The 26,640-nt window shown below is 33.8% G+C and overlaps 1 protein-coding gene across 3 annotated transcripts in view; it reads left to right on the forward strand.

Moving 5' to 3' along the window:
* The window catches only part of MAP3K2 (mitogen-activated protein kinase kinase kinase 2), a 32,601-nt gene extending 7,156 nt beyond the window's left edge, over positions 1–25,445 (forward strand). For all 3 annotated transcript variants that reach the window (XM_034422017.3, XM_034422012.3, XM_087881711.1), the window contains 16 exons: positions 4,383–4,445; positions 4,722–4,840; positions 5,252–5,292; positions 6,946–7,045; positions 7,520–7,633; positions 8,734–8,821; positions 10,008–10,126; positions 10,301–10,380; positions 10,497–10,564; positions 11,797–11,886; positions 13,595–13,801; positions 14,365–14,513; positions 15,745–15,876; positions 17,340–17,469; positions 19,228–19,405; positions 20,581–25,445. In XM_034422017.3, coding sequence (XP_034277908.1) covers positions 4,442–4,445; positions 4,722–4,840; positions 5,252–5,292; positions 6,946–7,045; positions 7,520–7,633; positions 8,734–8,821; positions 10,008–10,126; positions 10,301–10,380; positions 10,497–10,564; positions 11,797–11,886; positions 13,595–13,801; positions 14,365–14,513; positions 15,745–15,876; positions 17,340–17,469; positions 19,228–19,405; positions 20,581–20,806 — 1,845 coding nt within the window. In that variant the 5' untranslated portion in view covers positions 4,383–4,441 and the 3' untranslated portion in view covers positions 20,807–25,445. The remainder of the gene's footprint in view (positions 1–4,382; positions 4,446–4,721; positions 4,841–5,251; positions 5,293–6,945; positions 7,046–7,519; positions 7,634–8,733; positions 8,822–10,007; positions 10,127–10,300; positions 10,381–10,496; positions 10,565–11,796; positions 11,887–13,594; positions 13,802–14,364; positions 14,514–15,744; positions 15,877–17,339; positions 17,470–19,227; positions 19,406–20,580) is intronic.
* Positions 25,446–26,640: the final 1,195 nt, after the last annotated feature.

Consider the following 26,640-nt stretch of genomic DNA (forward strand, 5'->3'; position numbering starts at 1 on the left):
TTCAGATTGACTTTAAAGAAAGACGGATGTACAGTGCATTACATTATTACAATAATTCAGTCTGAAAATAATGAGGGCATGGAAAATTGATGCCAACTCTACCTGATGTCTGGTAAGACCTTGTTCAGAGATTTGGGGGTTCCTCTTTTAAACACCTGTTTATTATATGACAGTTTGCTTGGCCTCTTTGCTTATGAGGTGAATCATCTTTGAAATTTAGATTTTTTATTTGCCAGGTAGAAAGTCTCTGGTGGCAGTTTTGATTCCTTGATATTCATATAGTGCTTTAATTGAATTGTGACCATGGTCAATTTCCTTATCTGAGTGGATTTCCACTGTGGCATTGCAAATACATATTTCAGCAAATACAAGAATTTTAATTGATATTATTGTTTTTGCCTACAATCTACAAGATAGGAAAAATTAGTAAGTGGACTGAGAAAAAACTAATTCTGTACAATTTACTTTAGAAAAAGCTTTCTCAAGAAAATGTAGTCTATTTCAGAAAAGGTGACTATTGAATTAAACTACAGTTCGCTTAACCATAATTTGCTGAGTAAACCACAGACTGCTAGGTGATAAATGATAGTTTATACATTACTATAGCTAGGTTCAAACATTATACTAAACCAAAACTAATAATATCACAATTAGCAAACTAATTGTTTATTTACTTTATTATGTAAGTGCCTCCACTAGTTTGTTTAATAATGCATATGGAATATAATATAAAATTAAGTAAATATTGGTTCACAATTCAGCTATATGTGTAGTTGCATTACTTTTTTATTTTACTGAAAGATGTTTTTAATATAACTGATATTTTGAATAAAGTAGCACTCAAGATTTAATTAAGTTTTTATGTCACTAAATCTATAAAGACTTGCAGTAGTACATAAATTCAATGACGAAAATATCTGCAGTAAGCATAACCAAATCAAATGTAAGCCACATAAGTAATCAAGTCAAATAAGCTGTAATAATAAAATGGTTGAAGTAACCATGTAAACAAAGGCTCACAGTACACAAATGAATAAACATGTTGACATAATAAATAAATGGGTTAATTATAATCTCAGAGATGCATATAAATAACCTCGTATCACAGTTCAACCACTCAGCCATTCTGAAATAGCTTGATTTTCACTGCTTTCTGGAAGGTATTGTGTGCCCCCTCTGATATCCAGAGGAAGACTGTTCCATTGGTGCCATTGTGGTAAATTATTCTCTGGATCCCAATCTTTTTGGCAGTAGGGATCAGTTTCATGAAAGACAATTTTTCCACAGACCAGGGTCGGGGGAGGTGGGGAGAGCATGCAACTGAGATCCCACGCATGTGCAGTTTACAGTAGGGTCTGCACATCTGCTGCTCACCTCTAGCTGTGTGGCCCAGTTCCTAACAGTACCGTTCTGCAGCCTGGGGATTGGGGACTCCTGCTCTACTGGTTTAATTCCTCCTGATTTTACAGAGGTATAGGATAGTTAAGACCTTCTCCCAACATAAGTGGGTAAATTCTTACTGAAAAATATGGTCATACCACAAATGGCTAAATGGAGCAGCTTCTAAAGACTATTCAGAAAAAATAAAATTAGTACAGAATATGGCAGCGCCATTGCTGCAGGTGTTAATTCCAGGAGTGTATTATACTTGTCCACAAGGCTCTGCATTAGTTGCTGAAAAGCTGTATAAGTGCAATTCAGAGTACTAGTATTAACCTATAAAGCTGTGTATGGTTGGCACTAGGGTACCTTCAGGATTGACACCTCCAAATAGCAACAGCTTATCACAAGAAACTCCTACTTACTCCACATTTTAGAGTGATAAACGTGGCCAGGTACTTTTCTATTAGATAACTAATAATGTGAATAGTCTCCCTGTAAATATTAGATTAACCTTCGCCTTAATGCTTTTCCACAAAGAAGATAAGGTTGGATTATTCAGCAGGGCCTTTGGGAATAAATAATTTTCACTGTAATTTTATTAAATCTTATTTGTTTTATGTCCCGCCTTATTATCCTTTTCTTTATAAAAAACTCAAGGTGGCAAACATACCTAATTATCTCTACCTCCTTCTATTTTTCCCACAACAACCTTGTAATGTGGGTTGGGCTGAGAGAGAGTGACTTTCAGAGATGTATGTGTGTGTGTGTGTGTAAAATTGGCACTGAAAAGATACATGACATAAAATATTTTAAAATGCGCAATATAAGACAGGAATAAACAGTTCATGTGTTGCATATGGTCTTTAAGGTAATTCTATTCAAGCAGCTTATTTCTTTGATCAGTTCTGGATTACCCTGATCTTATAAATCAGGGATAAACAACTTAGGATCCTCTACAAGATCTGAGTCATATGTCCCATAATCCCTTATCATAACCATTTTGGCAATGTGCTTTATTGGTGTTAAAGTCCAACTGCAAATGTTTTAAAACAGCAGTCTGTGGTGAATATGTTTGAAAGTATGAATGTTTATGAGCGAGAAGGAGGAGAATTACTCTTCCTTTTATAATAGTTAATTGGTGTTACAGCAGCCATTTTATAAGTATTTTTATACAAAATCAGCTTTTCTCATAGAGCTGGACAAACCATTCCATGGTATGCTTTATGAATCACTCCTCAGAACCTCCTTTTTAAAATGACAAGATAGTCTTAACTATTGAAGAATTGGTATGATTCTTTCACAGTTCTTTCAGTCTAAGCATGCTGCTTCTTTGAACAGTATAGCTTGAATGTTCTTCTGACCACAGGGTTTAAAGGGGTGTTAACAAAGAATTCTTAAGAGTGGCAGTCATGTATTATACTGGTTGCTTATTTGAGATCTTCACATTGAGCAGGGTTTTCTAATTGCAGTGCAGCCACTAAGCATGCCTGGAGGATAATTTCCTTCCTTCCGCTATTTGAAAATTGCAAATCAGTGATTTGAGATACATCCAGAACAAATAAGCAAACATTATTATTATCAAATTAAAAATAGCCAGCTATTTCCTTGATGCCGGAATAAAATTAATGTTGATGTTAGTCTGGCTTCCCAAAGAAGAATATTCTATAGTTTTAGTACCACACTTGAAACATAACTTTTCTCCTTCATGCAAATTTATGATGGACACTTTTTTTGGTGGGCTCCAGAAGAAGAACCTTTTCTGCCTTGGCCTCCACCCTTTGGGACATCTTGCCACCAGAGGTGAGATTTGCCTACTCTCTTCTGACCTTCAAGAAAAGCCTTAAAACCTGACTATGCCAGTTGGCATAGGACCTTGAAGGAGTAGCCTTAAGCTGGGGGTGGTTGGTGCAGTAACAGCAAAGGTGCCATGCTGTTCTGCTCCAAACCCATAATTGTTTTAAAATCCTTTGCAATTTTAATTTGCTTTTATATTTATAATTGTTTTTATGTCTCTGTTTTTTATACATTGTAAGCCGCCAGAGTTCTCTCAAACAATGAGATGGGTGGCGTACAAATTTCATAAATAATAAACCAAATAGTGTTCCATCCAGTTGCTGTTATCTTCTTTATTTTATTTTTATTTTATTTTTGAATTTGTATACCGCCCTTCTCCCTGAGGACTCAGGGCGGTGAACAGCCAGATAAAAATATCAAATACAAATATTAAAACACATTTAAAAATATATATAGATTTGGCCCCATTAATTAAAAACGATAAGCAAAACAGGACAATTAATAAAACCCTTAAAAAGAAATTAAGCCAGCCCGGCTTGTTGAAAAAAGAAAGTTTTAAGGGCACGGCGGAAGGCACTGACTTCTTGAAAGTCAACCAATGCATATGGTAAATTTTAGTCATCTTAAGAGGATTTATTTATTTATTTATAAGGTTTATAAGCCTGCCTAACTCAAATAGCATGACTCTGGGTAGTGCACTGCATAAACAACAATAAATTAAAAAATAAGAAAAAAAACACCATATAACAATAAATGAACAATATATAAATGTAAAATGGTGAAGAATCAAAACAAAACAACTATAGTGGGACTCCCATTCTATAAGCACCATAGAAGACCTGCGGGAAGAGGCAGGTCTTAACAGTTTTCCTAAAGGCAAGAAGAGTTGAGAATTGCATATTGGTGTGTGTCTGTGGGCTGGGTGGTGGTGGTGGTAACAGGTATGTTTCCTAGGTCACATAAGATAATAATGGCAAGATTTAAAATAAGGATCCTGGAACACACAATCTATTGTGACCATTTTCTCCGTAATCAGGAATTGCTGGGTTTGGTGAACCCAAACAAGATTGATCAAAAGCAGTATTGGTTAAGATGATTTATAGATGATATACCTGCTTTTCAAAGACGAATTCAACATCATCTGGGCTATGACACTTTTATCATACCTGTCTCATTTCATTTTCATTTATCTTTTTCTTCTTTAGGCAATAAAAGAATTCTAATGGGAGCACTGTTCTGAAATTCGGTTTTGCTGGATGCCATTATGGGTGAGTTCCAAACATATGCCTGAGACTGAATTTAAATAGTAAATGATGAGTAATATTCAAACTCAATGGGAGTTTTTAAAAATCACATAAACACATGAATTACCAGAATTACTATCTAATATCAAGCTGTTGAGATCTATATTATGAATGCTCTTAAAGTTACAATGCAAACTATCCTTAGATTCTACTCACGCTTCTTAATTTGATTAGTTTTTTATGATTTTTAAAAACTTAGCTTGACAAATATATTTCCTTGTTTCATTATTATTTAAATAGATGAACAGCAAGCTTTGAATTCAATCATGCAGGATTTGGCAGTTCTTCATAAGGCAAGTCGTCCTGCTTTGCCGCTTCAAGAAATGGGAAAGGGAAAGTTAACTTCACCCAAAAAACAGGTAATCATCTAATGTGTTTGCCCAGCACAGTGAAGATTTTTTGCCTATAATTTTTACAAAAAATTACATAACAGATTTTAAACATACGTGCTGTATATGCTACCCTGTTTCCCCCAAAATAAGACATCCCCTGATAATAAATCGAATGGGGTTTTTGAGTGCATGGCAATAAGGCCAAGCGCTTATTTCAGGGTTAAAAAAAATATAAGATGGTCTTATTTTCGGGGAAACATGGTAGTTTATTTTCTGTGTGTTCCTGTGTGTTCTAGTATAACTAATAATGCTTCAAAAGACTGGAAAAGATTCATATACAATCCTTACCTTCAGATACATATTTTTATAAGCTTGTGGAAAAGACATCTTTATCAATGCCACTGATACTATAAATAAGTTTATATAATTCTCTTACAGAATGATGTACGAGTCAAATTTGAACATCGAGGAGAAAAAAGGTAAACAATTCATTTTAGCGAATTTCTGTTATTTTCTGAATATGAGAACTTTTAAAACTTTTTCAGTGTTTCATAAGTTTATAGAATCTTGACTTAATTTAAAACTACCTAATCAATCTTTGAAAACCATAACCATTAGCTATTTTTAAAAAAAAAGTCCTGCACAGGTTATGGTTGCAGTTGGTTCAGGAACTTCCATCACTTAAACAATCAAGTCATAGATGCAATGTTACATAACTACATTATTTAGCAATGGAAGTTCCAGCAGCCCCAGGAACCATAGTAACCCCAGGATTATGTGGGTCATTAAGTGGGAAAAGTCGGGAGTCCTAGGCAAGCAGGCCAGGAGGCGAAATGAGGGATGCCGTGGGCAGAGGCTCCAAAGTGCAGGCAGGTGGGCAGGTGCGGTGGAGGACAAGGAAATGCCATAGGCAGGTACTCAAGTGCAGATTAACATGTCGTAAATAGGTACTATGGAGCACAGGAAAATGATGGGAAGGGTGTTTCATTCAGGCCATACAGAATGCGGGTGAGTGTCAGTGGGTGGCAGGGATGTGCTGGAGGCAGGCACTACAGAACTTAGGCAGGTAAAAAAGCAGCAAGAGTGACTTGATTTCTATTCAGGTTTCCCATTAGATTTGCTTCAGGGAAGCTGGCAGGGAATGTTGGAAATCATGATCATATGACCATGGGGATGCTGCGATGACTAGAATTCTGAGGACCTGTCGTTAAGTCCCCTTGTTCAGCACTTTTGTAATTTTGCACAGTCACTGAGCAAATGTTATAACCTAAAATGTATGAGGATTTTTGTTTTATTTTTAATTTCTGCTTAAAGAATAGATGAAATAATATGTCATATTGCAATCTTTAATTTTTTATTTCAGTCCAAGATAGTTAAATAGCTAGATAGCTAGACAGACAGATAGTGTTTTTTAGGATGGTTACATAAGAGGTTAATTGACTTAATAATTAACTTCAAACTACAAATATAACAACAGAAATGTGGTAAGATTCAGGTTATTCTGACAAACAAATTTTAAAATACAGGCATACTATATTCCATATGAAATTGTAAATCACATAGTACAAATTATTTTTAATATAGAAATTAATTCCTAGAACGCTTGACTGAGTTAAAATGTTGCAAATTAAAGTTTAGTTTAACTTGATTTATCCTATTATACTTGTTGCAATTCTTAGGTAGATCACTTCCTAGGATGGCTTTCTAATACTAGGAAATCTGTATAAGTTAGCAACATAATCTTTTTACTGTCAATTAGCTCATTAGTCTCCTCCTATAGTGTGAAGAAATAAGGTATAATTTGGTTATTGCACTGTGCAATATTTTGAAATACAGTTTTGTCCACAAGTAGTCATTGACTTGGGATAATTGAAGTTGAAATTTCTCCCTTTGGAAGGAAAGGAAAGGGATAAGCCTTTATTTAGTCCTTTGTAGAGGCAAAGAAAGGAACGAGAGCTCGGTTCTCCATTACAATTGAATTCAGCTCCTCTACTTTAATTGTTGGGGAAAGTGGTTTGCCTTTTCTTTTTTTCAAGATGGCACTGAAAATAAGTTGGACTTTCATAATTATAATTTATAATTTCTTTCATTTCTGTAAATTATTTCTAATAAAGTTGTATCCTACTTTATAGAATCCTACAGTTTTCTAGACCTATCAAGCTAGAAGATCTTGCATCAAAAGCTAAAGTTGCCTTTGGACAGTCCATGAATTTGTATTACAGCAATAATGAGGTAAAATAATGATTTTTAGACTGTTCTTTGTAATGTTGATATAGTGAAAACTTTAACATCTTTAACAAGTAACCTGTTTCCCCCAAAATAAGACATCCCTGATAATGAGCCCAATCGGGCTTTTGGGCGCCTGGCAATATGGCCAAGCGCTTATTTCAGGGTTCAAAAAAATATAAGATGGTCTTATTTTCGAGGAAACACGTTAGCATTTGGGATATGGGAAAACCTGGTTAATTTTTACTATGGTTTCATCTTTCTACTGCTTACAGATCCTGCTTAGCCGAATTGTCATAATGAAATATCCTTTTTATGGCTCATTTCTACCCTTTTTCTAGCATGCTATCCCTTAGTTCTGCTAAATACTAATTATTAAAGACAGTTGGTGTTGCTACAGTTAATTTTCAAGCCACAAACCGAATGGGTACATACATTATTTATATTTAACTTGCACTTGTGAATTTTTCCTATGTATAGCTGGTAATTCCATTAGCTATCCAGGATGATCTGGACAAAGCTGTGGAGCTCCTTGATCGCAGTGTTCACATGAAGAGCCTAAAGATATTGCTTGTTGCTCATGGAAACACACAGGTGTGTTAAGGCTTTGTATAAATTTGTATATTGCTATAACACTTTTCCTCTGTTGTTTGCTTGTGACCCCTAACAACCTGATCCCTCTGGAAAATTGCCATCTATCCCCTTCCTTTATGGAGGAGTATTTTTCTTTGGGTTCTAGTTCCAGAAAGCCACAGAGCACTTGTTTTCATTAACAAGTGATTTTTGATCAAATCTATAAAAAAGGTTTGAGTCAAAATTATTTTTGGAAAATGTCTGCATGAATTCTCATTTTTTGTCTTTTAACCCATTAAGTTTGGTTACTCTCATGTGCACATTATCTGTATTTGTAACTCAAAAAATCCAAGCATTTGTGGGGGGTATATGTATTATAGTAAAATTTGATAATGATAAAATATATATTGCATGTAATAAAACATGTTCTGTATGTTCACAAAGTATTCATGAAATATAAATTGCAATCACAAAACTCATTATATAATACCATGTTTTTACTTTAAAGGTTACAAATGTTATTTTTTTAATAGTTGCGTCAGTAGAACAGTAAGAGAGATAGATTATAGCCAAAGCCCAAAACAATTTAAAAGATGATGAAAAAGTTATATAGCAACTATATTTTGCTTGTCGATTGCTATCCTTAGAAAGATGTGTGCAGAAATATTCCTAGGTGTGCCAGAAACTTTTATTTTCCTGTTTCTAAATTATCTCACTTAATATATTTTAACCTTTCATTCTTGCTATAATTATAATCTTAACATTTGGAATGTGTGTATTTGGGAAATAATAGCATATTATAATATCTTACTGGAAACATGCAAACATTTGGGGAAAAGTCCAGTGTCATCAAACTGGAATTTTGTGCCATGTGGTTTTAAATAGCCCTGTCATCTGTAATTCCATTTCATAAAATTTGTACCAGAAGACCTCAATCCCTCTGAGCCAAATTTGAGGACTATGGAAGGGAGAATAATTAGCTTCTACCGATTATCATCTGTGGAAGTAGAAATGAAACATTGGATGCCATCTATATTTATGACAAAATGTTGCTTCCTTTTTTATAAGGGTAGAGATTTTCTAAAAAGCATAAATAAATAAACATACTTTTCTCCTTCTAGAATAACATGGATCCCTTGTCATCATTAGAAGATTTGGATAATACAGTTTTCAGAGTAACAGAAAAGAAAAACAGGAATTCTGTAATAGGTAACAACACTTCATATTTTTAATTTTAAACTGGTGATTATTTATTTATGAAACATTTACACTTCTTTTGATGTTGCCACAGTAATTTGCAAAAGGCAAACAATACAAATATTGCCGCACACAAAGACCAATGATTAATGTGCAGTATGAATCTTAAATAATTGAAAAGTCATAGGAACATTAAACAAGTCAAAACTAAATTCATGTAATAGGATTATAACAAGAACAAAGTACAATATCCAAAATATTTGATTATGGGAATACAGGTAGTCCTCGACTTAACAACAGTTCATTTAATGACCATTCGAAGTTACAATGGCACTGGAAAAAGTGACTTATGACCATTTTTCACACTTATGACCGTTACAGCATCCCCATAGTCACGTGATCAAAATTCAGACACTTGGCAATTGACTGTCTTGGGAACATGACCTTTTGTGGCCTTCTGGCAAGCAAAGTCAATTGGAAAGCCAGATTCACTTAACAACTGCATTATTAATTTAAAAACTGCAGTGATTCACTTAACAAATGCAGCAAGACAGTGGAGTAAAATAGAGTAAATGGAGTAAAATTCACTTAACAAATGTCTCGCTTGACAACAGAAATCTTGATGTGATAGTCTCAGTGCCTATAGCTTTTTCAAATTCAGTTTTTAATTTCTTTCATGTCCTGCCCATAATTTTCATACTTACACATCTGAAAGCTACCAAAATTAAAGCAGGCAGATTAATTGTTTTGATAGATTATAAACAAACCATCAAGAATCATTTATTAGTTTAATTTTTAAATCAAATAATATTCTTTTCTTCTGATCCTTCATGTATTTTCTATTTCAACCGATGTCAACATTCCATATCAATTAAAAAAAATCCAGAATAGGGTCAAGATGAAAAAAATGTGGAAATAGTGACTAATATTTTATATTTTCTGTGTAATTTATGTCACTTTATAGACCAGTATTCCACAATTTTGTATTCTGTGAAGGAATTACATATTTTCAGCACCAGAAGATTGTCTGAACTAAGGGAAAATGTATTTTTCTATAGCTGTAGTTTGCTGGGGAAACAGTATGTTTTGACTACTTAAAAGCAAAACATCAAAAACCACTCTGTTGGAAAACATCAATGATATTAAGGAATAAGTTTGTTTATAATCCTTTTCCTTTTTTTAAAAAAAAATTCAACAGGCTATACTCGTGACAGCAGCTCTCCTCCTCCAGGATACATTCCAGATGATCATGTGGCACGGAATGGATCATTCACTAGTATCAATAGTGAGGGCGAGTTCATTCCAGAAAAAGACTTAGTAAGCATTCTCTTGTTAAAGGATCTTCTACATGCATATCTGGTAGCTTGAGGGGTTTTTTGGGTGGTCCCCCCTTTTCTCCTTAGATTAACATTTATTGATGTTGGCTCAATATTTATTGATGTGCCTTGAACTAACGGAAATTTTAAGTACATTTTTTGTGCTTTCTTTCAGATGTTGGATCCATTATCACTGAGTAGCCCTGAAAATTCTGGCTCAGGGAGTTGTCCTTCACTTGATAGCCCTTTAGATGGGTGAGAATAATTTATAATTTGTCTTTCTGCTAAACTCTGCAAGCCATAGTTTCTTACTATATTCAGGAGGCTCTTAGTTATTAAGAATTTAATATTGCAATGTTTTGTGTTTCTAGAGAGAACTACCCTAAGTCCCGGATGCCAAGAGCTCAGAGCTATCCTGATAACCATCAAGAATTCTCTGGTAGATAAAAACAAATGGGCATTGTTTCCAATGTTATTGTTATAAAATTTTATATTTAAATATTAAGTACCTATAGCTTCACAATATAGTGTTTGAGTTGGTCAAAGACTATGGTAGCAAATGCAGAAGTATATGTAATACAGCTATATAATTAAAGAAATATCTAACAAATCAGGAAATAGCAATCATTGCTGAGATGATAAAAAGGATCTTGATCTGTTTTTTTTATTTTTAGTAGATATATTTATAATTTCAATTTTTTCAAGATCCTTTGGATTTATGCAACTATTTGTCTAGCTCTGTAAACATGATGTTTAAACATATAAAATATTGACTATATTTATTTAAGTCATTGCGAACTTCACTATTGGAGCTGCAGTACGAATTATAAAACTTTCAGGTTTTCAGATTCTTGACAAAGTTTTATTCAAATCAAGATAGAATTTAGTTTTAGTATACTATGAAGTTGTATTGAATTTCACAGTTGAACTGGAAGTTTAATCTAGTGGAGCAAAGCATCTTAAAACATTCAAAAGATTATAATAAACTCTAAAAGATATGGGAGAATTTTTTAAATTGGATGTTTGTTATATTGTAATCTTGTTTTGAAAGCTTTAAAAGACCACAGAGTGGGTTTCAGATGCAATAAATGTATGTTTCCACAGTGAAAGAGAATGAGTAGAACCCATCATGCATACCAAAAAGATAATAAAACAATATTCCTTGAATAAACTGGGATCTAAATGATGAAATTTGTATATGTATATAGTTTAATATAGTATTGTAGTCCCAAAGGTGCCTTTTCAAAAGGCAACTGGAAAGAAAATTCAGTTGCCTTTTGAAAAAAGCACCTTTGGGACAATCATGACCTGGATGACTGAGAATCTCCATACACATATAATATAGTAATGTAAAGTCTATAATATTCATAGATGAAGAATCACTCTGCAATAATAAAGGTATATGAATGTAAAGAAAAATATTTCTGGGGCATAAAATATGTATTAAAAATAAATATGCTGTTTTTAAAAAGCAATATGAATATGTTCTTCATATTCTGCCCCTAATTTAGGAATGACATAGATACAGTGTATATTATGAAAAAAAAAGCATAGTCCTTTATGTATGTTTTTTCTGATTAGAAATTGGGGATGATACATAACCTTTCTTTTCAGTTTTGGCTAGTTTATACTTCTTAATGGAATAAAGCAAAAAAAAATTTTTTTCTTCAGATTATGACCTTCCAATATTTGAAAAGTTTGTCAAAGGTGGAACTTATCCTCGGTATCATATTTCATACCAACATCAAGAATACAATGATGGTGAGTTGTGGGTCAGCTAACTTACCTGGTTTATATTTTTCTTCAAATTCTAGGTTTGTTTTACTTTAAATTAAGAGAGCGTTGTTTTTGTGTATTAATTTTGAATTTACAAATCTTTGGGTGGTGGTTGTTGTGGTTTTTTTTTGAACTAACATTTGTCAGCAGGACCTTTTTAGGGTTGTCTTAGAACAGCAGAATGAAACCTTTTACTTGTGACCACATACAGGCTGCTGCTAAATTTTTTACAGTTCCAGAGCATACGTGCCTTCCCTAAGATTGCCATTGCCAGTAAAATATCAGTTTTGGAGCAGCATAATATTTTCATTTAGAAACACAAGATAAAATTCAGAGTGGTTCTTTAAGCTTTTAGGAGGCTTAATGCATTTGTTCTTAGCAAAACTACTCCCAGAAGCTATCAACAGCCCCCCTCCCCCCTGGTCTCTTCTTCTCTTCTGCCATCACTTTATCGTATCACTGTTAGGCTGCCAACAACACTCAAAATAGGGAGGAAGGGAAGTGTGTTTACGAGACTCAGGATCTGTTTCACACAGTTGTGATAGCTTTTGAAATCGTATGAGAGGTGGTGCAAGGAGTTGGAAAAAAGTTGGAAAAATATCCTTCATTCAGCTGATTTGGATGCCTCATTGCCAGCCTCGGAGGCTTCATTTTGTCAAAAACACCCAAACATTGAGCTGGCAGCAATCTAGCATAATATAAATTTGATCACAAATGTTGATATTTAATTATTTGGGGAAACTTCCAGTTGATTCTTCAAGTTCTCAACATCCTAAAGAACACCCCCAAAATATTTCTTGTTTTACCTAAATGTGCCTTCCATTTATGGAAGAAAATGGAAAAGATGCAGATCTAACAGGGTCCACAATAAAAGAATGTCAACATATTTTCAGTGCTTTTCTTTGTAACTTCTAGTGACAAGGTTTATGTTGCTCTGGAAAGTTTTCCAGATTGTTAGAGCAGCTCTTCAGTAGAACCTTCTCATTTTCAGTGAGAAGGAACAATGTACTAGAGTACCTTCTTTGCTTCCTTCTAGAGCATTTCATAGTCGAGTTCAGTTCATGGCAGCTAATTTCAGTTCCATGTGAATGCAGTCTTTTCTTAAATTCACTATTTATAATAAACTCCTAGAGTTTCATCAAATATGGTATTTAAAAGACCAGCAAGGCTATTTACTTTTATATAGCTGAAATTATTATTTTCTCATCATCAGTAAAAAATATTACAGTATTATATTTTAAACCTTCTATGTTTAGAAAATTAAAATCTGTTTTCCAAGAAAAGGTGCTTTCTCTGGTCCTTTATAAAGGTATCTACTTTGGTTATCATATGTATTTCTTATTATCAAAGGACCTGAGAGTAATGTTTATTTATGATTGCCTCTCAGGTCTGTAACATATCTCCAGTTCTGTCTAGTGATCTTTACTGTCAAACAATGTACTGATAAACAGTGTGCTTCATAATACTACCATTATACTACCATCATAATATACTACCATTCCTAAGAGGTCTGTAACGGGCATGCATAAGTGCACCAATGTGCCTACCGTCCATGTCCTACTGTCACCATTTATTTGTATCCTTATCCTGTATTCATAATCATGTTTATACTTATATCTGTTATCTTATACATGTTTGACAAATAAATAAATAATAATAACTATGCTGTTGGATTTACTTATAATTTCTGCAGGTCGTAAAACTTTTCCAAGAGTTAGAAGGACCCAAGGAAACTGCTTACGCACTCCAGTAAGTTTCAGCCCAACTGATTATTCATTGAGCACAAGCAGTGGGAGCAGCATTTTCACTCCAGAATATGAAGATGGACGAATGCGGAGAAGAGGAAGTGATATAGAAAATCCTACCTTGACAGTAATGGACATCAGTCCTCCCAGCCGCTGTAAGGAGAAAAAATATATTGCCTTGTAATCCCTCATCTAAACTATAATTCAGTTGTTGAAATAGCTAGGTTTTATACACAACTGTGAGGAAAATAAATTATCAGAGGAATGGGAGCGTATCAGAAGAATAGACTAAAAACAGAAAATCTGGCATACAGAACTGAAGGGGGCTTTGAAGTGTGTAGTCCACAGAAAGCTTTATCAGGAAATTCCTATGGCAACCTACTACACATGTTTCTTTTACTACGAATAATTCTTTTTTGAAGATAGTAACAGTAGAAGGGCAGAAAATAACTTGAAATCTATTCATTGTTAATATGTGTGCTTGCATTTTGTGTGTGCGTGTGTGTGAATTTTGGACAAAACTCTCGCATTACATACTAATAACACTACAAACTTACCAAAAACAGGAATTGAAGTCTATTCAAAGGGTAAATGTTTATATTTTAAAATAGAATAAAATATGCTGATTTGGGAGCTTTTTTGAACAGTATCAGAAAGGTGTTGGTCTGCTTTTCCCTTGTATACTTTGATATATCAGACTTATCACATTTTGTTGCAGCCCCGCGTGCTCCAACTAATTGGGTACTTGGTAAACCGCTTGGCCAAGGTGCATTTGGTAGAGTTTATCTATGCTATGATGCAGACACAGGACGAGAACTAGCTGTTAAACAAGTTGAGTTTGATCCTGACAGTCCAGAGACGAGTAAGGTAAGAATTTGGGAAGGAAGTATCCTCTCTCAGCCTTTCTGATATGTACATATACAACGGTTAAAATAAATTGAACTTATTTTTTTAGAATCATGCTTTTTAAAAAAATATTAGCAAAATCAAAAAAAGCTGAAGAAAGTTGTTATGGAATCTGAATATTACACTAATGTCACTGAAAGATTTATGTTATTTATATGTGGAATCTGTGACTTTTGGCTTTTTTTCCATGGTGAAACACTCTTGACATGAGTTGGTATCTTCTTGTTTAGTTTAGGATTTTTTTTCTAATTTATCCTCCATTTCTTTTCAAAACGTTAGGAGTCCTTTCGGAGCAAACTTTTAAGAGTGCACCATCCTCCATAGTCAATGAGGGAAGGGGAATTGTCCTTCCCATTCTAGGAATTGAAACTACTGTCATATGGAAATAATTATAAGATTCTCCTCTTTAAAAATGAAGACATGGGGATAATGGAAGGTTTAAATATTAAGCTGTACAATGTACAGTACATCATTAAGTCTCTTCTCTAAGAATTTCAAATATTTAGAAATTTCCTATTAATGTAAGTTAATTATTAATAGTTTTCTTGTTACTTATGAATACAGAATTGGAGTCTTTCACATGTGCTCAAATATAGTGGACCATTTTGTTTTTAACACAGTGTACTTCAAACTAATGTGCTGCTGAAAGAAAAAATGAACTAGAAAATTAAATGAATGACAATTGTAAAGTGCATTTTCATTACTTTGTGACAATTCAAACATGTAATTTTGGATTCAGTACTAAGAATATAAACTACAGAGGACATTGAAACCGACAGTATTACCAATAACATTTAGGAATTAAAATTCATATTTCGTTCAGTAATTTGATCATTGTTTTAAATAAGAACAGATAATTCAAACATATTGCTTAATGCATTGTAAGCCGCCCTGAGTGTCCGGAGAAGGGCGGCATATAAATTAAAGCAAAAAAAAACAACAACCAAGGTCTTCTGAGAACCACTGCTATGCAATTCTTATTGCAATTTATAGGAGCATTGCAGATTCTGAAGTGTTCATTTAATTATGAAAACAGTAAAGCAGCTAAAATGGTTTGTAGTGATTAATAATAATGAGCTAGTAATAATGATTTTTAAATTATTCAGTTTAAATTAAAAAAAAACCTGAATCAAGTATTTTTGGTATGATTTAGTGCTAGAAATTTGCTCTTATTCTATTATGTTACTTTTAGGAAGTAAATGCCCTTGAATGTGAGATTCAGCTTCTGAAAAATCTGCTACATGAAAGAATTGTTCAGTATTATGGCTGCTTAAGGGACCATCCAGAAGGAACACTTTCTATATTCATGGAATATATGCCAGGGGTAAGCCACTGACCCATTGGGAGATAGTAAATTTCTGTAGTGTGTGTGTGCCCATATATAAAAATCAAGTCTGCAAATGGAGTGACGTATAAGATACAGTATACCATCAATCTGAAAAGAACGCTTTTGTACTAAATTTCTATAAATATCTTCTGTTTTTCATTAGCATCTACAAACCAACATTTCTGAAATCCCGCAAAGTGTTTTTGCTATCTGCATTTTGCTCTTTACATATCTATTGTCTAACAAGATGCATATTTAATTATTGAATTTTATTCCCACATAAATGTGAAGCACCATATTAAATATTTCTGTCCAGAATCACCTTTAATCTTTCAGCAATTATCGACATAAATAATTTATAATCAGAATTCAATAGAGAGGCCTGTAATTTTGTATTAATTGTTGATCAGAATCCTCCTTATGAATCAGTGTAATTAGTGTAACTAAAGAAATTAAGGGGAAAGAAGAATCAAAGTACTATAAGGTATGGAGTAGATGGTATGAATGGTTGAAAAATAAGGAAACAAGATAAATGAATGAAGAAAGGAGGGGGAAAATGTGTACGACCAATTGATAGGATAGAAGGAATGACAGAAAGCAGAAAATGAACGTCAAATAAGTTAATATTAAAATATTTGTAAATATTGATGTATAGAAAGAATGGACCGCTGCACCTAACTGAAAAGAAAAGTGATATTAATTTTTTTAAAAAATTTTTTTATTATTCTATAAATGATGTATGTCTATGTTTGGTTTTTAATGTGTTTAAAATAAAAAAACTTTTTTTAAAAAAATAAATATTTCTGTCTTGGTGAAAGTAAGCTTGGCTGATAGTAGGTTAAGGGCATATCTGAAGCTTAAAAGAAATTAACATGATCAAACAAAACAAATAATTTTAAGTTAACTATTATTCTTTTTAATATTATAAACAAGTTCGGTACTTGTAGCATTCTGTTATCTTTCTAGCCTAAATCAAAAGATATACTTTCCAGAAAGAATCTGGATTTAAAGTTTAAATCCTATTTTCCCTAAATTGAAGTTGCACACTTGGTGGGCTGGATTTAGTGCTATGCAAGTTAAAGTGAGATGGAGAAAGATTTCCAAGACCAGTTTGCTCTAGTGGTTAAGGCTCCAAGCTAGAAAGTAAGAGACTGTGAGTTCAAGACGAGCCTTAACCGTGAAAGCCAGCTGGGTGACTTTGGGCCAGTCATTTTTTATCTTAGCCCAACTGACCTCAAAGGGTTGTTGTAGGGAAAATAGAAAATAGAAAGAGGTGAAGATGTGTTGGATATGTTTGCTGCCTTGAGTTATTTGTAAAAATAATAGGCAGGATACAAATAAATAAAAATAACTGCATTTGTGGATTCAATCAGTGTTTTAAGTGCTGTAACTTTTATATGGTGGATTTCTAGAAAACTTCTTTTAAGACCTTTTACTATAGCAAGTTTCTTTCATTGTAGGGCTCAATTAAAGATCAGTTGAAGGCATATGGTGCTCTCACAGAGAATGTGACTCGGAAGTATACTCGCCAGATCCTGGAAGGAGTTCATTATTTGCACAGTAACATGATTGTACATAGGGATATTAAAGGTACTGATGGGGGCATTGTTATAAATTTGCTTGGTGAATTGTAAATATTTTTTCCTAAATCTTGAAGAGTTTGTTTCCTTTTTCTCCTGGTATACTACTGAAAATAGCATTTTATTGAAGACCTTTCCTGCACTTTTCCAAAATTTAATAAGTAGATGTTTCAAGTGAGTGTGATAGAAAAATTGTACAACAATTTTTCAATTGTTGTAACAATACAATACAATACAATACAATACAATACAATACAATACAATACAATACAATACAATACAATACAATACAATACAATACAATACAATACAATACAATACAATACAATACAATACAATACAATACAATACAATACAATTGTAATATTATAATGTAATATTGGTTAACAGGCAGCAAGCCCGACTCCATTTGGTTAAAGTGATAGTTACTTTTACTAAGGATTACTGGTTGCAGTGTTCCCCACTCCCATTGGCCAGACCATCCAATAGCATCCTGGTGCAATCTTTTGGAAACTGATTTGATGCCAGGCGGATCTTGAAACAGCTGCACATTCTTTCCCAGGCCAGGTGTCCTTGGCCATCTGGATTAGTCTGATTTTCACACGTCTGGTTTCTATCAGTGCCATTCCCTCCCCTCTTTACCCCCTTTTACTTCCTCCTGCACTTTTTCCCCAAATGGCTATTCCCCCTCCTCCCCATTGATGGCAGGATGCCAACAACTTAGTGGAGCATAGCAAAGTTGGCAGAGCTGACAGCTGTGATGGGGGCCTGGAAAGTTTTGTCCAACTATGACTGGAATACAAGTTGCAACTGTACATGAAATGGGACCAATAAAACACTTCAATAATACTTTTTTATGAAGATAAATGAGGGAGGAAAGGAAACACATTAGACTTGCAAGACTATATTATGGTAGCTGTTCTAATAAAAGTAGCTTTAGGTCTACTCAGTGTCTGTTGCTTGGTCTTACCCACCTTGTAACCCTTATCCTGAAAAATTCAAGCCACCCCATTTGATTAGTTTTGGTACATTTTAAACTCCTATTTAAGAAGGTATTTGAAATTAGAAAGAGCCATCTTTTTTTGTTTGCTAATATTGAAACAGTTTTTTTTATGTTGTGATTTTAATTTTGATCAGTTGTACCATGGATGTTTTATAGCAAATTACTTATTATTCACTGACAGTCAATTGATGGCCTGAGGTAAAGTTTAATAAATAACTAGGGGGTCAGTGAAGAGTCAATGCATAGATCTAATGCTCATGTCGATTATTACCTGCCAACAACTGGTATTTTCTGGATTAATAGAAGCTTCTGAATGATCTTCAATGGCAGCTCCATGTAGATCACATTACAGTGTTCCAGATAAATGATAATGTGGGTATTAGTCACCGTTTAGACTGGTATTTGAGGTGTCAGAGTTGAAGAAATGTCTGGGCTTTCAGATTTTGAATGGGCTCTTTAACAACTCAGGGGAAAGATTGCCCACTATTATTCCTTGATGTCAAAGTTTAATTTCTTGTTTAATAGTTGAGCTCAAATTAAAAGTATATATATACAATTTTACATGATTTGTTCATATTTATTTCAGATACCAACTGAATTATTCAGTCTGCCTATAGTATTTTTGTACACTAAATTACAGTAACAATTAAACAAAAATTGTACTTATTTTGTGTGTTGTTCTACTTGCCCTATATGATTACACAGCAATAGCTGTTATTAATCTAAAGCAGGAACAATTACATAATTTGTTTATATTTCTTTCAGGAGCAAATATTCTTCGTGACTCTGCAGGCAATGTTAAGTTGGGTGATTTTGGTGCCAGCAAACGGCTTCAAACAATTTGTCTATCTGGTACGGGAATGAAGTCTGCTACAGGAACTCCGTACTGGATGAGTCCAGAAGTGATTAGTGGGGAAGGATATGGAAGAAAAGCAGATATTTGGCAAGTCTTATATTATTTTTCACCTGGAACAAATTGGAAATAATTTCTTGCACACTATTTTGGAAGCCCTTAAATGTATCCGCAATGCTGCATTAAGATTACGTCTGGGACTGATAACAGTGGAGACCAGAATTTGGTTTATGAAAATTATGGTTTATGGTTCAACTTCAGGTTGAAATATCAACAGTATGGTTTTATCCCTAATTTGTGCATGATAAACACTCAAATTTAGTAGAACTGTAGAGCAGAAAATGCCTAATATAGGTTTAAATCCTTAACTACCATTGAACTTTTTAAGGCAAAGAAAAATGTTAAACAATATCTCTAGGACATTGCCATCCAAAGTGATAGAGAAGTTAGAGAAAGAACTTTAATCATTGGCAATTTAGAAAGTCTCCATAAGTTGACAAACAATCTCTGTAGGTTTATCTAAGCCAAACTGAGGAGTGCATTTACACTAGGTTGTTTTATGTGATGTCCACAACAGTTTTATGGAGTCGTCATGCGGGCATTCCCTTCTCTAAACAGCTCGTGTTCTAGAGAGTAGAAAATACTGCCCGTGCCATTTTATAGGAATGCCCATTAGTCATAATTGTTACACCAATTTTACTACCTTATCTAGCTAAGTCTGCTTCCTTCTATAGTTTTTCATTACTGGCTGATAGAAACCATGAAACAAACTTCAGGTTGCAAAATCTGTATGCCTTATGAGAAAAAGAAGTGGCATAGCCTTTGATGCAGGATTATTACCTTAAAGAAAATAGGATAATATGGGTTTCAAAGAAATAATAGTCTGTTACTAACAATTTTTTCAGACATAAATGTTCTTATTACCTTGCAGTGTATGTCTTTTCTACTGTAAATTCTGAAGAAGCTGTTTTTATGGCATGTGTTCAGTAGTAAAATTATATTTCAGTCATTGGAGCTTTAGAACAAACTCAAAATAGAGCAGTCAGTATTTAAATTCACTTTTGTTTTCGCTGCCTCCTTCCAGTAGAAACATATGAACTTGGTAACATTGAAAGAGCAAATCTGTCTCTACCCAAATGAAATCTTAACAGAAACTAATATAGAGATATAAAAAGCTTTTCTTTTGATGGGAACATATATTATGCTTTGATTATCTTTTCCAGATAGTTTTCTTAATTTTAATTTGCTTTTCATTCTTGTTGCAGGAGTGTAGGCTGTACAGTTGTTGAAATGCTCACTGAGAAGCCACCCTGGGCAGAATTTGAAGCAATGGCTGCCATTTTTAAAATTGCCACACAGCCAACCAATCCCCAGCTGCCACCGCACGTCTCAGACCATGGTCGGGATTTTCTAAAGCGGATATTTACTGAGGCTAAGTTGCGACCATCTGCAGATGAACTTCTGAGACATACATTTGCACATTATCACTGATGGCCTGCCTCAATCCCTCTCACCTACTGCATTTTTTACTGCACTTTTTTTTATACAGAGTTGAAAAAAGACAAGGGAGAAGTTATTTCTCTTGATTCTTTCTTTCATATAAAATTGTTAAGATCTCTCTGCATATTTAGAATGCAGACTTTTTCCCATTTAGAATCTCCTTTGTTTCAGTAATGTACTGATGTGGTTTGCATAAAGCACTTTAGTACATATTCATTCCTTATTTAAGGGGGTAAAGAATTTATTTGGACCATCAGGAATCATGTATAAGATTGTCCCCATCCCTGTTCCCTTGGCAAGCACTGCTAATTAACTCCCAAGACTGGGAAGGTATACATGTCACTAGCAGATTCAGAAAAACAGTATATATATCCAGTGGTTGCAGTGTATAAATAGATAACAAAGAGCTCTCAATTATATTTGAGCTTTGAAATAAGTTTCATCTGTGATTCTGGAAATTCATTTAGAAGCTAGAATCTCAGGTTGCTGAGCAAGGTACATTTTGGAAAACAAACCATCATATTAGCACAAAAATGTAAACCAAATAAGTGTTTTCTGCTTTGAAGATAAGAAGCCTGTTGTTTAATAGTGCTAGTGCATTAATGTCGTATATCCAGAATCATAGATAAACAGATTGTTGTAGTACCAGACTTCTCTAAAGTTAAACAATGTCCACATATCATGCAACAAACTGATTTTCAGGTTAGAAATAGTTGATCTGTGAGGAGTCTCTAATGGGTAGAATGAAGTTTATTTTCTGCTCATATTAATTAAGAATACTTTCCATATTCTTTCTTCTGTCACAATTATTCTTCTGGTTCCCTAAAATATTTTATAAGGCCCAGGTTTTTTTCTCTCTACTGTGAGTTTTATCATAAAGTACTTAAGGTAGAATGGGCAGGAGTGACAAAAATATAGTTTCTCTTTCTGTTGCTGCTGAACTGAATTCTGTGTCTGAGATGCATATTTTATTTGTCAAACCACCTTTGCTTAATCTGACTAATTTGCGCTGGGTTGACTGTGCAGAATTAACTTTGTGGGTTGCAAATGCCTTATTAATTTGCATTGAAAAAGCAAGTTTGGTAGAATGAAATCTGGAAGTTCCCATGTGTATCTATACCATATAATTCAGTTGCAGCTGAAGAAGAAGGAATACATTATACAGATAGGGGGGGAAAAGTCCTTTTCACTCCCATTTTTTTAAAATTTATTTATTTAGATGTTTTACTTTTGATTTAAATAATAATAAAGGAATAATTAGATTTGGGATTATTATCCCAATTGTTTCAACCCATATTTGGACATGTATTAACATTAGAACTGTAGAATGTATGTTTGTTGACTGGCCCTTTAGGATATGTCTAGCACCAAACAATAAAAGTAACTGGAAAATGGGAAAGATGCTTCCATTTTCCAGAAGTGGTGTTGTAAACAGTACTATTAATTATTTTCTAGGCTTTCTGCAAAATGTCCAAAGCAAGTCAAATTATATGAAGATAAATATATACTATGATGATGCTATTAAACCTGACTAACAATTACATATAAAACATAAGTTACATAAGTAAGAATCATAAATCACATATACAATATACAATATAAAGGTGCATATGTGATTTATGATTCATACTTACAAAATGCTCCTGGCACCTTAATCATAACTTGGTAACCTGAGTTTACAGTCTTTATTTATTGTTAAAATAAGTTCAGATAGATAAAGCTGTACTTCTGGAAACTATTTCTTAGACATGCTGAAGAGAAGTAGGCAGCTCTGATCCATATAGTCTTTCCCCAATTAAAATGTAATTTCAACAGCAGATCATCAATAAATAGAAATGTATTTTTTCCATTTTTTATAGAACTAGGGAAATCTTTTAATCTTAATATCCCAAAACCGACAACCACCAAAGAATTGTACAAATAATAATCCTAGCGTTATACATTTTGGTGATGTTGCTGCCCTGTTGATTGCAGCAATAAGCTGCAGCCATTAAATATGGCTTTTGTTATTGGAAGTTGACCATATGTTGTTAAGAGTACATGGAACATTGCTTATGCATTAGTCTATAGTTGTAAGAGAATTTAAATTGGAGAAGCAAATGTGGCTTGAACAAAATTGACAGCAAATCCTCTAAAAAAATAATACAACCTATTAATTGTTTTCTAAGGGACTTAATTTTTGACTTTTGAAAATAACAGAAATGCTTCTATAAAGAGGTCAGGATTATTTTTCTAAAGGTGTGCTTAAAATTTACCATAACATGGAAAAAGGAATCATCATTGTCACGATTCCTTTCCTGTAACCCTTGAGTCTGTTATGGTTCTGTACAGAGCTGTGTTATCCTATATCTGAGTACAGGCTGTCTTTTTCTGGTCCCTGTAAGGAAACACTGTAAGATTCTGAATTTGCTAAACTTCCATCAGGCTGTAGCTATGCAAATTATGTAAAACATGAAAATGTGCATCATTTGGTCCCAAGTAGACTAAAAGGAGAGACCACAAGAGAAGTCCTCCCCCCACATTTATCAAGGTGTATATGTATATTTAATAGTTTTATCAAAATTCTGTGCTCTGCTCAATTAACAGGGCTTTGAAATGTTTAAAATCTAGCAGTCAGACAATCATTGCAGCCTCTGAGTGACCTCTGACAGCGCTGTTGCACCAGTTCAAAATTGTTGAATGAAAATATTTGCTCGTGTAGACTATTTTGAAGACCAGGTTTAATGAATCTTCCACTTATTTCAGAAGGTACTATCTAAAGCAACAATCCTAAATGCATTAAGGAATATGTTACACTGAATACAGGGATATTTTTTTCTTTTTAGCAAATATGCATAGGATTAAGGTGTTGGATTTTTTTCCTCCAAATCTGAAACAGAGCCTTAAATTATTTTTTGCAGGGAGACAGGAATCAAACTCCATCCAGAAATTTCTAGATTTTAAATGGCAGAAATTTCTGCCATTTAAATGGCAACACTAATCAGCTATACTTTTAAACAAATTTACAAAGTCCTGTTTCAGCTGTAAAACATGAACTTGATACTGTTGGAATAGAATCACTGGTTGCCTCTCCTTGCTCTTTCACTATGTAAGTAACAGCCTGTTTATGGTGCTTTTCTGCTATAATTTGATCTCTCTTGGATTGGCTTTATCCCACCATGCCTTTTTGGAATTTAGAAGCTTAGGGGAGTGAGTTCTTAAAATTATACTAGGGCAGTGAGGACGATGGGCTCAGCATGCCAAAAATTCAGAAAATGCCAACATTGACTTTGCTGGCATATCACATTCCGCCCCTCCCCCAGTCAAAGAGGCCTGTCTTGACTCCCTTCTAGATTCTCCTCATTCTGTGGAAGACACATAAAAGAGCCCTGCTCTTGGAGGGCCTCTGAAGCTTCAGAAAAATCACCCGAGAGCATTCTTGTGAGATTTTCTGAGTCTCCAGAGGCCCTCCAAGAGCAGGATCTTCTTATGCAACTCCTAGAGGGTCTGGAGACCTGATGTATCACCAAAAATGACATGGCATATCATAGGTTAGGTATCGTACTAAGGTCTTTTAGGAGTCTGGCACAGTGCTAACCTGATTATCAACAGGTCTGATGTTCACATGATGTATGATACTGTGCTAACAACTGGGACAGAAGGTAAATGTGATTATGTAGGAAGTGTTGACTTCTTGTCCCTGATTTGGGGTGTGAAATATGTTTTTTATACAAAATAGTAAGTGCTGACATCAACTGAACTTTGGAGAAGGCTTGTTTCTTTTATCATTTTATTAATCAAATGCATAAGAATAGCTCATGAATTTGTGAATCCTCGAAAGAGAAGTAATGTGAAATTTGCAAAATTCTGCAGCTCTAAAATGTTTAAAAGTAATAAGGTCTTTAAAATGGCTTTAATTCTATGGAGTAAACAGGTATGAGAGCACTCAGTATTACGTGAAGGAATAAAAAAAGATATTAGATGGCTTAAATTCATGTAGAACAAGAAATGTAAGAGTGAGGCAATACTTTTTGCTAATAAATTAGAAAAAAACCCAGAAATTTAGGCAATTAGAATTTAATATACTCTGAACAGGAGTAATTTTGTGATCAAGTTGTTTGAATATGGATGAGTGTAGGAGTTGCTTTAGGTAAAAAAAAATGGTGATACAATAGCCCTTTGCCTTTCTAAAGTTATGTGCAATTTAAAATATATTCCTTATCAAAATATCTGAATTATAAGATTTATTTTGCTGTGTATATTTTACATATAATTTCTATACAGAACAATTTACAATGACCCTAAACCTATATTTTAAGTGTGTTTATATTTGAAGTAGCATGGGATATTTCTATCCATGCTATTTTTATTCTAGGGAGCTAAAGATACACTAGGGACTCATAAAATGCAGGACATTTCCATTTTATTTTGTGCTTTATATAAACATTTAAACTTTAGTCTGAGTACTTCTATTACCCAAAGGTAATAATGTGATCTTCAAAGATAATGTCTAGTGCAGGTTAAGAATTAGAAAATCTTGTAATGTCCAAAGAAGTATCTTGAAAGTAGGCAGAGTCCAAAATTGTAGATCACTTGCCAGATTGCAGGGCACTTTGTGCTGCTGAAATCCGTAGTGTGGCTGAGGGAGAAAGAGAGAGAGAGAGAGAGAGAGAAAAAACCCAACAGAGTCAGAATGATAGCTGTGCCTTCTTTTAATATTGTGTTTTGTCTTGACAATGACAATATAAAAGTGCTTCAAAAAAAGATGAATATAAAGAGGATTCCCAAACACTTCTAAAACCAGCTGTAGTGGAGGGAGGTAGCTCAGTTACTAATGGTTACCCTTAAGCCACAAGGGTCAGTTCCCAGCAATTTGGCATGTAGTTATTGAAGTACACACCCAGTTTTGGTATGAATTTGTAATTAAAAGTTTACAAAGCAAAACAAAAAGCATAGTGATTGACAGCAAACTTGCTGTTACAATTCAAGCCAAATTTTGATAGTTTTCATTACATTTTCCTTGGATTTCATCAAATGAGGCTGGGGACAGTTTATGTGATTATAGGCAAAAGTCTCCTAACTAGAAACTTTTAATAAGTATATCAATGTAGCTAGAAAGAAAACACTAATATAAAGATACTTATGTTTCTGAATATCTAAGGTGATATTTAGAATCCTTCAAAGCTTGCCAATACAAATTGTGTCTGTTGACAGTGATTTGTAACATTGTTTTTTAGTCTTAGAATTTCAAAAGTATAAACATATAATAAGATCATGAAACAAAAGCTTGCTTTCTCATAAATATTATTTAATGATATTTCAAAGTCTATATATTCTTTATATTATTAAAATGATTATGAGAAAATGGTATGGGAATATGTCACGTTCAAATGAATGTGACATAAAATGAAACTGGAAACACTAAAGGGAAAATTTGATATCCCTCAGAGCTGAGTAGACATAAACTACATATAGCACATAACCATGTCTTTATTTGTCTTAAAAATGAAGACAAATGCATAGCTGGCTTTTCTACTACATGAAAAATAATTCAGTATATTATTTTTCAGCCCATTTGTGCAAGATTTAATGTGTGTCCAACTGCATTAGAAATCATTTCTGAAACTGCAGATGGTTCAAACCCAGGTGTGAAGCATAACTAAAATTCAGAAAGAAAAATGCAGGGTCATACTTAGATGCTATGTTTCTGGGTATAATCCTGAATAGTTGTGCCAATCATAAATCCAAATATTCATTTCTTTCTTTCCATATATGACATGGGGCACCCATCAAAGGTAGATCTTGGAGCACTAGCTTCCTAGCAGCCATAGATACACGTAGCACGT

The sequence above is a fragment of the Pantherophis guttatus genome, chromosome 1 (assembly GCF_059756535.1).
Source record: "Pantherophis guttatus breed Tessera chromosome 1, ASM5975653v1, whole genome shotgun sequence".
In the NCBI taxonomy this organism is placed as follows: Eukaryota; Metazoa; Chordata; class Lepidosauria; order Squamata; family Colubridae; genus Pantherophis; species Pantherophis guttatus.